The 13,936-nt window shown below is 38.1% G+C and overlaps 1 protein-coding gene across 1 annotated transcript in view; it reads right to left on the bottom strand.

Annotated features, from left to right (window-relative positions):
- Window positions 1-13,936, bottom strand: part of PLA2R1 (phospholipase A2 receptor 1) — a 41,622-nt gene that overhangs the window by 22,446 nt on the left and 5,240 nt on the right. Inside the window, 9 exon segments of the mRNA XM_035570901.2 lie at window positions 1,178-1,290; window positions 5,440-5,547; window positions 6,970-7,085; window positions 7,088-7,126; window positions 8,791-8,979; window positions 9,963-10,106; window positions 10,755-10,868; window positions 12,192-12,365; window positions 13,496-13,663. Of these exon segments, the coding sequence (XP_035426794.1) occupies window positions 1,178-1,290; window positions 5,440-5,547; window positions 6,970-7,085; window positions 7,088-7,126; window positions 8,791-8,979; window positions 9,963-10,106; window positions 10,755-10,868; window positions 12,192-12,365; window positions 13,496-13,663 (1,165 nt within the window).

The following is a 13,936-nucleotide window of genomic DNA, read 5'->3' as shown; positions in this document are numbered from 1 at the left end:
GTCACATCAGAGCAACAAAGCTAAGCAGTAATTAAAACTTAAGCTAAACTAACACCTAGCTTCCCTTGTTGCTCCAACACTGGAACTGGAAACTACCGTAATAAACAGTGATGGCTACATCCAGCAGAAATAAAATAAAAACAAGTAAACAGAAAAACACAGAACACATGCTTCCAGTGATGTGCAGCATGCCCTTAGCTCCCTTTGAAGTTTGAGTTGCAAACACTCAGCTGCCCAAAATTTGGCCTTTATTCTCTTAGTAAGGATTATTGCTGCATTGCAGTATACCATTGTATTCACTTTGCACAATCCTGAAATCACCTAGCAGGCCAAATTTCCATTAATTTAAAATCTTACATTGGGTAGCCCATGTTTTCCTGAAGTTTCTAGCTATCACACATCTGATTATGAGTGGTTACAGCGCTTTCCCTGTCCTAAAGGGATGGAAGATTTCCTCTTTAAGTTTTTTTTTGTTTGTTTGTTTTTGTTGTTATTGTTGTGGTTTAAAAAAATGTGTAGATTAAAGTACGCATAAAATATATCTATTTGATATATCAGTATGTTATAAACTAATTGGAATCCAACATATGGGGTAAGTCATAAACAGATCAGAGACAACCCAAGCATCTGGACATCTGAAGAGAAGAAAGCTTTGCTGAGGCTGGAATATAGGTAGATAGAAAAAAAGGGAAGACAGAGGTCAGATGCTCTTCAAACATTTACGCTCTCCCCTGGGTTTGCTGAGGATTCACATAAAATGCAAAACTAAATAGAAACATCTATAAAACAGTAATTGATTTGGATTAAAATTTTAAGGATTTTGATTATAAAAGTTAAATACACTGTCATTTTTCAGTATAGCTTCCAAGTACACAGATAAAATTTCTTAAAGATGTTACATACCTCTGTATAAAGTGCTTTGTTTAGATTCCTGCATGCTCACGTGTGCACATTGCTACAAATCTAAAGTATACTAACAACTGCTTTTTATTAAAATTATTTTCAATTAAAAAATAAAGCAGAACAAACCTTTTATTCTAGCCAATGTTAGTAATTACGCTCAACTCTCACACAAACATTATTTCATAATAGTAATATCTTTTGCCATGCAATGCTTTCTGAAGTTAGAATAGCTTTTATTAGAAGCATCTTCACACTGTCTGATAGGATTAACTACCTGTTTGTTACTGATACAAGTGCAGATGGGCAGAAATAACCACTGGAAGCATGTTCAAAACTTCGAGGGGTACTGTCGATTTTGTAACAATATCCACCATGTCTTTCCCATCCCTTTAAAGAAACGAACATTGTTTTATAGATTATTATATAGCTATTAAAAACTTGATCGCCTTTTGTTGTTTCTCTCTGTTCATCACTCATGACCCTACAGCCCTCTTCCTTTCCACTGTGGCTCCAGAGAAGTTACCCTCAAGGTCATTGAAAAGGTGGGTGAATTTAACAAAAGAAAGTTGAAATCCTTAAATTGTGCAAAAACTGGCTAAATACACACAGGCGGTAACATCTTTCATGGGTAGGACACAGATATGGGCAACTTAAAGGCACTCCCTACACACACTACTTTTGTTTGCATTTTATACTTTGAACATTGATTTACTGACTTAGTCTGGGGACGTATGCCAAGCTTTTTGGCACGAAGCATGTAGTAGCACTCTGGTTTATAGCTGTGGTAGCTCATTCCTGATATTGAATATCTCAAGTGCAAGGTAAACATTGCCCTGTTAGATTCAGTTAAGTTGCTTAAAAAAAAAAAAAAAAGCATTACATACACCCTTTGTTTTCAAGTGTAAATTGAAATATGTATGTAAACTCTGGGATTTGGGGGTGGAAGAGGTTTAAAGTATTGACTAAAAAGCCCCTCTACACCATTCCTGGCAACTACAGAAAAAAAATTAAAAAAAAAAAAAATAGCTATAGTGACACAAGGCCTCCTCCTTCACACAGCATGCTCATGTGCATTTCTTCCTTGTTCAACTCTTGGCATGTTTAGCTACTCAACAAATTTCCCCTTCTCATTACCACTTCTCTGTCCTTTTTGGCAGGGTAGAGAGGTCAGAAATCGAATTAACTGTGGGAGAGGCTGTCATCCAAACAGTCAGAGCAACAAATCACCCGGCCTGGCCCTCAGCCACCCAAGCGCTCTGTGGGAGGGCAGGTGAGAAACAGCAAAGCTCTGGTTCCCTTCGGCTGGAGTCCTCCAGTGATCAAGTGAATTGCATGAAATTAAGTAAACACAATCATCCTAACCTCTTGGAAATTTTAATTGGGAACAAATGGCACCTCATAACCTTCCTCTGAAAGCTTTCTTGGTGCCTTAAGTCTGGAGGAAAGAAATTTGACACTAATCTTTATTAAAAATAATAACAACTGTGGAGTAACTAGATGATGGTAAGTTTGCATTGAGGGCAAGCACAGGTTGAGAAATTCCAAACTTTAAAGGCTGAGTAATCAGTCAACAAAATGGCATTCAGTGCAGATAAATATGATGTGATGTATTATGGGGACCTCTCCTGTCCCCACCAAATCATTTCACGTCTGGCGTAAGAGACAGCTACCTTGCTCCTACCAGACAGGAATGAGATTTGGGGGTTACCTTCCATGGAAACACCAGCTTAGTCAGAAAGTCCAATCAAACATTAAGAATTAGAAGGAGAGAGAGAACAGAGAAAGTGATTATGTCCTTTAAAATTCAGTTTTTCTCATTTTTTGGAGTTGCAGCCCCTAATCTCAAAAAAAAGGATGTTAGAAAAAAAGGGCAACAAGGATGACCACATATACATAATTGCTTCCACATAAATAATAACCAAGCAGACTGGGTGTCTTCAGTCTGGAGAAGTGATGCCTTAAGGAGGGTACAACACACATCCACAAAATCAGGAGTGCCACGGAGGCACGTGTGACTACTCCAACAGGAGACTTTGGGGACAACAAATGAAGCTGAGCAAGCAGGAGGTGGATTCAACATGGAAGATAGCGTTTTTCCACACAAAGGGCAGCAGATTTATAGATATCAGTAACTAATGTTGTGAACACAAAGAATTAGCATGAGTTCAAGGGAAAATTGGACAAGCACTTGGAGGGGAAATCCAGTGTGGGCTGTTAGATACACAAATCGTAAAAGGCTCTGGAAATCCCCTGAATGGCTGGAGGTCAAGGGAAATTGGGGGATGTGTTACCCACATTTGCCCTTTTCTGCTCTTCCCCAGACATTGCTTGTGGCCACTGGTGGGAAGCAGAACACGACCTGAATGGACCCTTATTCTGAGCAGCTGTCCTTCTCTTTATGAGGTTTTATAGCTTTAATAGCAATTCTCTTCTCAAAAGTGCAGTTCTCTCCTGCTACAACATCCATAAAGACAAATGCTTGATTTAGTACTATACTGTTATCTTTTAATGCACTAATTAAAGCGTAGAAGACTGAAGAAAGTTACCAGTACCAATACTGTCAGTTCTGTACACAGAAACTCCCAACTCAATTATCAAACAGCTGACAACTCCACCGCCTGTTTCAAAAGCTGATTTAAAGAAAATGTCTAACGCTGTTATTTCAGTTTTGGGAAAAACTGCCTAGAGAATGTGACCTTTGCAATACAACGTTTAGTGTCACTAATAGCCTGCCAACTAGGAAAAAGAATAGTTGACCTGCTAAGGGAAAAAAGTGCTTAACACTTTTTGTGTCTTCAAAAGACAGAAGTGTAAGTTTCTGCTGTAACTTGATATTGCAAAAACTTCACTCAGCAGAACCACAGAAAATTTTAAGGAGTAGTTCATCCAATTCACAAGTCATAAAATCAACATGAGATAAAAGCTCAGTAATAACAGATACGACTATAAAGCTTTGTAAAAATAAATAATTATGACCAAGGCCAAAGCTCCCTGAGTCTATCAACCATCAAACATGGATGACAGTAACAGGTTAACGAAGCAAAAGATCAAATGTGAGAAACACCAACAGATACTCTATACATTTAGGGTAGATTAGCAACAGAAAAAAAATAAATAAATAAAGTGTAACTGTATGAAATAAAGAGCTAGCCCTAGAAAACTAGGCCAACAAGTAACAAAAATATATGTATCTTGAATATTAAAAGAGTATTGTTACGACAAAACGTCTGAAATAAAATTCAACTTTCAATAAGCTTAGAACTGACTTCACTTGATTAAATGAATATGACTCTTTCGCATCAGAAAGAAAAGAATCTATAGAAATCAAGAGACTATAAGAGCGTTCAGTATGTATTTCTAGAGGGTACGAAACATTAACAAGCAGAAATTTATCCTGAACAGGAAGCTTGCCAGAGCATACCAAACTACTTAAGATCAATGACTCTTAAATCTCACTCCTGCGAGGTACCCGAAGTTCAAGTGCTATCAGCTTCTAACTACAACTGGAAGTCCTGATGCTCAGCACATTTTTTCACATGGTCAGGTCTTTAACAAACTTTTCTTAACACTTTTAACACACGGCATTCTTGAGTGATAAAATACATGGGTCCAAAGAATCAATCATCCTAAACTTTTGGAAATTTTAACCTGGAACAAAGCAGTAATGATATGACCAGAACGCTGGACCTGACCGCTGTACATTTGGGGAAAAGCAGCATCCGGCTCCGAACAGTTTAGCTTCCACCTTCTTACAATTTAACTGAACTGAGAAAAGAGGCCAAAAATGAAAAAAAGGAAGATAATGACCTAAAGGGTAAAGAAGTCAGAGGGGATATATTTTTGTTGATAGAAAAAGAAGAAGAGGTTCACAGAACTTCTCCGGAGTTTTGAATAACAACATTTTAAGAACATAAATTCCACAAGTTTGTTGTTTACACTGTTGTACACATAAGGAAAGGAACCAATGGCAAATAAAATCATACTTTAACGAGTTACATATTACTAGCAAAATGTCAAGCCTAAAAGCCTGAAAACCTATTGTAATGTCCTATTAGGTAGCTAGTTGTGCTCCTTCCCATTTTTGCTTGAAAGTGAAAGGAATGCTAATGTATGAGTGGAAGAGTTCATTCTCTGTGTCAATGAAACCGATTGTTTTTCACCCTGACATTCCTTTTAAATGTATGAAAACCATGTGTGGGATGAAGCATCATATAACAGCCATTATTTGCACAGATGGTGTACAAAAGGGTTTTCACTTTTGATCTAGAAAGAAATAGGAACTTGGGTCACAACTGCTGACAATGCAACGAACCACGAGAGGCATTTGGGGAAAGCTTTTAATCTTACCTTACATTTTAGTTTACATATTTTTAAGGCAAACAATGAGATTTTTCCTAGCAAAACACGCATGTCTTCAGCATGAAAAACTAAAATTATCTATCTACTTACTTACATCCATATACTCTACACCTCTATTTATAATTCTGTTTTATCAGTAAGGTTCTGAAACAAACAAAAAAACACGAATTCCCTTACCTCTGGACAACTTGATTCCATCTCAGAAGAAACATTATTAAATTCCCCTGCTTTTTTGCAAACATAGAAAGATCTGTCTTCACATTTTTTAACTTTCCAGTGTCCCTCCTGAGGGGGAGGAAAAAAAAAGTATGTTCTCTACATACTCATTCTCATACGTATGTAATACACAGACAACGTTAGATTATACAAATTCTCTTCCTATTTTAACTTTTTAATAAAAACAAGCAACAGACAATTTTTTCCTCACTCTATTCCTTTATTTACCTTTAGATGGATCACTTACTTCTACCAACACTGATCTGAAAAGTCCTGTTGATAATCACACAAAGGAGATTGTCTCTTTGAATCACTCCTTGGGATGTAATGCATTTTAATTAACTAAAACTATGGGCATGCCAGAACGCTTTTCAGAATCATATACTGAACCTTCTTCCCATTTACTGTAGTTCTTTGTAAGATTAACATTTATATTTGAACAGCCCTTACTCAAAATACTACAGAATTTGTATAATACAACTTTTAGACATCTATGAATACTGGACATGTACCAATACTGATTCCTCCTTTTCCACTACTGTGTTTTATGCTTTCATTTGTTTGCTTACACTTGCAAAATTAGTAAAATATAGTTTTGTGCATCTAAAACCAGGCTTTTACCATTTTCTGCTTCAAATGAGAGCTGACTTCACCAGGTCGTTGTAATTGTTTTGGCTTTCTTATCTATGAATTAAAGATTGCAACTTGGACCTACTACTGGAGAAACAACAGAAAACACTTTTTGATACAGCTTTCATGCTTTCCCAAAATTTACTTTACTGAAAAACTGAACTATAGTGCCACTTAAATCAGGTCTGAGCAAATTTAAGTATTGTAAATTGTAAAAGTAAAGTACATTTATGACCAAATTAAGAAAAAAGCTGTCTGTCATAAGCCATGGTTTGACAGGGCCTAGTCTAAGCTTATTTGAATGTTACTCCCGATCTTACAAGACCTGACTGATTTGGGATCGATCGTACCACTCTCAACATCAATAGTTTTATGTAGATCTATGATACTCCCTTTTCTTGAAAGATGCTTCATGAAAGTTATAAATGCTGACAGCAACATAGAATTAGCACAGTTGAACATTTTTCAAAATATTAACTTGAAGCTTTAAAGACTGGAACTAATGAGTCATGACTTATAATATACACCACCTGGATTTTAAATTACTTTGTCTTTATCAAAATACCTATGAATATTTGCTTGCTTCCATTTGGCAAGCTTTACGTAACTTATTTTTTTTTTAATTGAACATAACCTCAAAAACAATGATTAACTTTTCTGTGTAGCAGCACAACAAAATGTATTGGTTTCTAAAGGCTACATTGTTTTCATTTCAGCTTGAATATATTAGGAATAAAACGACAAAGTCATACTGCAGGTCATGGTTTACAAGAGTATACATAGTGAGAAAATAAATTATTGTGAGGTGAAATAAGAGTGTCTGTCTTGTTCTTTCAAAAGGAAAAGGAAAAGAAAACTTACAGGTCCTTGTGCTGAAACACAGAGTTGTCCTGTTCTTTGAAAGGTATTAGGTTCTAGGCTGTGCCAGTTGGACAGCTTCACTGGGGTGCTATCTGACCACTTGAAAACAACTGGGTATTATTACTGTATAACCCAATCCATGTTTCAGTTACGTTTTCTGTAAAAGAGTAAAAGATTTCATATTTTAATGATGAAGAAATGATGCCTATTGTTCCTGTAATATCAACACCACTATTAAAATTATTCATGGGATTTCAGTAAGAATTATCTTATTGCATGAAAAAAGAAATAGTTGTATGAACTTTAGGAAACCTTACTGATGAGATAATATCCTACTTCCCTTGAAGACTAAATAGTTTCAAAAGTAGATCAACATATGCAATAATATGCCTTGAAACCCAGAAAAATACAAATCAAGAGCATATGCTCTTGAAGCTTGCATGGGGCAGAAAGCCTGACATGGAAGGGAAAGATTTATTTTTATAATCTTTCATGGCTCATTCAGTTTTAGGTTTTCTCTGAGCAATGGCTTTATGTCCCAGTGAGAGCACAGTTGTAGCCACAGTGGTTAATAAATCCATGAAAGATGAGTCTTGAGGTTTGACGTAATGCCTTACTTGACTAGCTACTATAGTTAGTGAAAGCAGACGAGCTTTCAGGCACATAAGCCCTTCTCCTGAAAAGAAGGATAAAGGAGGGCTGAAACACCAGCAGCAGATTTTGAAGCTGACTGCAATAATTAATTCTATCTACTACAGCATCTCTGGAAAAAATGGTGTTTGGTATCTATGGAGGATGCTAACAGAGGCGAGAAAGATGACCCGTGGTTAATCTCCCAAAAAAGATAAACAGGACAGCAGAGAGGATGGGTGGTGTGAGGGAGGAGAATGGGTGATCATGTCCAGTAATTCCAGTATAAGGGACCACTCTGCAACCACAGCTGATGGGACAGAGCTGATAAAACACGTCACTATGCCCCCAGCTCAAGGAAGCTACAACTCATGGCAAAACTACGCAGTTCTGCCAGGATAGGGATGCCAGCTGGAGGCACAAAATATTTACACTTATTTGCTACTGTTATGACAATAAAATTCTTCATACTGTTGTGCCTAAGAGCTTTTGTTCATTAAGTTCCTTTTATAATTATGCTATCTTTTAAGGTAACATGGACTAATAGAGCTGCTTTGATGGTGCCCATCAAAGGGGACTCCACCAACACACTTGCAGAAGCAGAAACTCTGCAGCATGAACAAGGCCAACTTGCAAAGCAAAAGACACTCTGAACTGTTGTTGCTTCTAAGCACAATTCTTGCATGAGGACAATAATTGAGTATTTTGCAACAGTTTGCATGGAACCAGTCAAGAACAGGAAAGGACAAAAGCCAGACTGTTGAGGGTTCATGAGAAGTACGGTAATGCCCAAGAAAACTGACGCCGTTTTACCGGGGATCTCTGACTTTTGGTATAACCACTGACTGCCATTTTCCCAGCATGCTCCAGGGCAAGTGCTGCACTCCCATAAAGCACAAGCTGCAGTCTTACAAAAGCCCGGGTGTGAGGTAATCCTGAAACACCAAGGGAAGCATAGAGTTTCTCATTGTGTTCCAACATGTTGATTTGTTTCTTTATTATGTTTATTGAAGGTGATGTCTCACATTTTAAAGACTCCTAGAAGGCACGTGCATCACACTTTTTTTTTTGGAAACATCATCTGGGTGTGCCACATAATATTGGGCTTACAAGGCTAACAACGTTAAAAGGCTTCACAGAAGAAACACTTCAAGAAACATAGCACAGCTTAAACTAACTCTCAAAACTCACCACGTTCAAGCAAGTTACGGAGCAGCTCCGCATCTGCCATGGAGGATATACTAATGAGTCTGCTGTTGTCACTTTGGCATGAGATCAAAGCATCGTTCCAGCTCTTCTCCTCTTTATGAAGTCTATAGCACTTGCGATTGTGTGGGTACCAGCCAGCATCACAACGAGTGGCATAATACTTCCATGTATCTTTTAATTAACCATGCAAGGTTAAAGTATATTAGACAGAAATACAAAGGTTGTGCTGCATTAGACTATTTTCCTATCTTCAAATGCTGAAAACAGAGTCATCTTGAGGACAAAACACATGCTCTACGGATCACTACCCACAGAGCAAACTGATTTTTTTCCCACCTTATTTTATGACTCAACCATTCAGGCCACTGGACTAGTACAAACACACTTACAGAACTGTTATTCAATTTAGAACTTCCTTTATCTGCCTTATTCCTTTGGGCCTGATCCAAAACCAGCTGAAGCTTTTTCACATGCACATGCATTACTACAAAGAGTTTGGTAAATCCCTTTTCAGTATCTGAAACAAGCAGGGAAACTTTCTTTTAATTTATCAGGAAAAAGTTGAACCTATCTAACTTTTCTTATCAAAACAGAAATTAATGTCCTAATAAACACAAAATTGTGTTTAAGTTTCCCACAGAACGGGCATCTGAGACATTCTACATACCATATAACTTACTGTCATTATATAAACACTTTCAAAAACATATGTACAATGCTTTTTTGGTATATGAAAAGCACGGCACGTCATAAAAATAACTGCAAATTTAGAGCTGCATTTATGCAACTTTATCTTCTGTGGGCAATTGGCTACTTCCATTCTAAGCTGAAAGCCTATTTTTAAACTCAGAAGTGTTGCTCTGTTGTAATACAAAGAGAATGAGCATTCTGTAAGCCTCTGATGATGTAAGGAACCGATTAAATGCTATGCATATTAAAATGATTTGTCAGTTTTAAGACTCTCAAGCTGTTATCCAGAACTGCATTTGAACAGAAGAACGTGTTACCACTTCAGTTAATGTAAATGGCATTCAACTTAAACCAGCAAACCTATACTGCAGCTACGACTGTTCTCATAAATTTATATTCAGGTAGCTTCCTCTTGTTCTCCTTCCATACTCACAGAAAGGACACATTAACACTGAGAGACTTACCAAACGTTTCATGCTCTGTCTTACTTAAATATTTCTTGCATACAAAAGGCAATCCAGATTCACATAAGTAACTTTGCCAGCCGTACTTCAATTTTGAATTAATCACCGCACAATGATTTTCACTAAAACGGTCATCAGAGACATCTGAAAATGCATTTTTTTGAGAAGCATGCAATTACAAAAATTCAGTTCTTGTAAAATGGCACTGTATTCTTATTGAACAAATGTATAATCAGCCCTGCACACCCAAACTTCTAGCAGTGTTACACCAACCCTATGGACAGCTGAACATTAACCACCACTTACACATATATGGCAATCTTTCCTTGCCTGCTGCTATCAGATGAGAGGCTGAATCCAGTTCTGGTGTCAATGTTACATGTGCTGGAGGACAAACCTCAAAATGTAGCAAACCAAGTCTCAAAGCTCATGTTAATGTCCTAGTGTTAATTACAGCCTGTTAATGTAAACAAATTAGAACTCCTTTCTTCCATGCAACCAGGTAGAACATAGTTTTTAAATATGCAGCTGGAATCTCAAAAATACCCTTAAAAGCAAATGACAGAAGGACTAAATCATTAACGCTTTGAATAAATGCATCTCCATGGATGCCACCCACATCCCTAGAAGGGGCTTCAGTTCATGAACATGAATAGATATGTCTACAAAAAGAGAGGTACACTGGTCCACTTGATTCACTTTTCAAACGTAGCTGTACAGCTCTCTTGTGCTGCAATTACAGAGAGCATGTAATTACACTGCTATAACAAATCCAGGAGGAACATCACGTACTTGCTCTCCAGTTCACAAACATCAATGGCGCTCCATCTGACCACTGCCAGCCAGTATCTTCCCCCAGTCTATTTAGGCCTGTCCAAAGCATGATGTCTGTGGCGTTTAACTGCCCTGAAACAGAAAAAATAAACAAAATGACACTTCACACATTCCCCATGTTTTAAAACATCTACGGGTATAGATATACTGTCCTGACTTGTTACAATCAGAATAAAACAAAATTTCAGATCTGTCTCCAGAAGGCTCAGACTTATTTTTTTTCTGTCCTTAGAAAAAGTCTATTAGTTTGTTAATCAACACAGCTGAGGAGGAATAAACCCAAGAGGTCTGCATCCCTTCAAAAACTGCCCATCCTGCAAACCCTCCCCGCATAAGCTCTTGGTGGCCTTAGATATTACATCTGTAACACCAGCTACAGAAACGCCAGCCTGTCTCTGCCTGCTGTCGGACACAAAACAAACAACTTCCAGTCCCTCTACAGCCTGTATACATATCAAAAAGCTAATGAAATTATTTTGAAAACTTCCTGTTAGCTTATATCCTCCAATTGAAAACCAGCAATAATGGGAAGCAATGGGAAAGAAACCTGAAGCCGCCTTTCACAACACAGTTTTTAGTGCCCGGTCCTTCGCTCAGTCCTCTTCACCAACACCAAAATAGCTACAAAAGCAATACCATCAGAGGACTATGCAGAACTGGTCTGAGACTTTCTGCATGAGGGACACCAAGGAGCTTATCAAAGAAGGAATATCGTCTGTTTATAAAACCAAAGTTGTCTTTTTTTTTTCCCTATAGAGGTAATTTATTTCAAGCCTGCAGAAATATTCTAGTCATTTAGATTTGGTGAAGTACAGTTTGCAAAGGAAACCTTGGAGGAATAAAATGACACTATGGTGCGTTGCAGAGAAGGCAAACATCTGTATAATTCTCAAAAACCAAAAATAAACACCTAACAACCCACATGTCCATAACCACGGCTGCAAATATGAATAGAAGTCACCACGCAAGCAGGAATTAAGACAATTACAGCCTCACATAACACATACCACTGCTTTTGAACTCGGTTTATTAAGGTCGTAACTTACCATCATTCTTGCTTTGTCAGGTACTTAGGCATGCTATGTGACAAAGCCTTGCCAGCAGCAATGGGAGAGATGTAATATATAGTGTTAAGCTCCAAACCTTTTCACTGGTAAAATGGAAATCTAACCACAGGCTTCCTACGCAGTCCCCAGAGAAAGTCAAGCTGACCCATTTCCCAGAGGAGAGCAACATGTCCTCACAGTGGGAACAGAAGACTCCTGCTACAAAGCGCACTCTGCACCTTTCCAAAGGCTACGACAAAATTCAACAGCCTTCCAAGTGAGGATTCCCATCTGAACACACTAAGCATGTGCCTACACCCACTGTTAGCAGTGCGCTGTGCCTACTCACGACTTAAATCACTGACGTAGCTCTGCTCTTCCAGGCTGGTGATGCTGAGCAGATCTCCTCCTTGCATCTGGCACGCAGCCCGTGCCTCATGCCATGACAGCACGGACGCCAGGTTGAACTGGTAGCAGAGGTGCGTGGCGGGGTTCTTCTTCCAAAAAGCATCGCAGCCGCTCTCTGCTCAGAAACAGATTCGTCACCAACAGCACAAGGCTACAAGCTAATCAGAAGTACAGCATCTTTAGAAATTTAATTAACGACAGTAGCATCTCAATGGAAGCATGATGATGAACTCCGCCAGTGTTCCTTTATTAAACTATGTATGGAAATAGGACACTAACTGAATAAAACACTGCTCCATTTTTCAGGTGGTTGATAAATTCTCGGGAGCTCATCTGCAGCTGGTGGTGATTTTCATAGCTTGCATGAAGCCAACAGAGCTACATTTTAATTCGCACCAGCTGATCATTTGTTCCTAAAGCTGGACGTTGGAATAGTCACGCTATAAATGCCTCACCCAACTTGTGGAGGAGCAGTCACCTGGATCTCCTTCTACCCAGTACTCAAGAGATTAAAGCTATTATAATTACAATATAGAAGCAGGGCTGAAAATACTCCTCATTATAATGGTTCCCTGGAAATTCCCACTATGAAATCACATTTCCAGCTGTTTATAACATGCTTTGGACCAGAGATCTGAGAGACAGCCTGAACAGGGAGGGCTTTTCCAAACCACTTCTGCTGATAGAAGATATTTTTTACATATTTATGGAAGAAGCTACAAGTTGCTATTTATAATTTTAATATTCATGAATACCATACGTCCAAAATCTTTCAAAAAATATTTTCAAAAATATTGCTTCTACGTGTTTTAGGTCCAAAACATAAGTGTCCAAGGACTGCCTAGAAGAAAAGGAATATAAAAGACGGAATGAAGTCAAAAGCATAATCTAACTTTGCAGGAGCAATCCTTCCTTTGCATGCTTCAGAGAAACCTCCTATGGATTGCTGGGGAGAGCAGAGATAGCCGTGGGTTAGCTGCAGGACAAGGTCAGTGGGTGGCACAGAGCAGTGAGCACTTCACATCCTGTAGCTCACCTCCTGGAGTTGTGCTTTTGGGATGAGGACTTGGGTCTCCAAAGACCATACGTGGTAGACTATAATAAAGCCTGAAGTTTTCTCTTATTTAAGAGACATTCCCCTCTAACAGAAGTAATCTTGTATTCCAAAAGAGTGCATCCTAGAATTATTCATAAGGATCACGGATACTGTAGGAGGCAGGTAGGGAGGGAGAAGCAACATCTTACCAGCATTTGGGCAAAACCCCCATTTTTCATCTTGATCATAGTAACTTGTTGTGGCACACCAGTCAAATTCCCTTCCATCTCTGGTACACTCATAATACCACTTGTTGTTATATTTAAATGGAAAAACGCATGGGAAACCAAAAGAATTTCCCAATAAGGTATATGTTTCTGTAATAAAAGAAAAGTAGAGACTAAAAGAACACATTCACTGAAACTCCCCCCCATATTTCATCATTTTTGGTTTTAACAGCAACAATAAAATAAAAATATCTATGGTTATTTGAATTCATAATTAATACCACAACATTGAGACAAGTATGACAAGCATAACTGCAGTGAATAGAATTTGGAAATGTTAGTTTATGAAATTTATCACCATGAAACAAGGCACATTCCCATAACTTACTGCAACTAAAAAAATTATCAATTATCCTATATCCT

This window comes from Cygnus atratus, chromosome 6, assembly GCF_013377495.2.
Source record: "Cygnus atratus isolate AKBS03 ecotype Queensland, Australia chromosome 6, CAtr_DNAZoo_HiC_assembly, whole genome shotgun sequence".
Taxonomy (NCBI): Eukaryota; Metazoa; Chordata; class Aves; order Anseriformes; family Anatidae; genus Cygnus; species Cygnus atratus.
The sequence above is the reverse complement of the archived record's forward strand: the minus strand, read 5'-3'. Positions and strand labels throughout refer to the sequence as shown.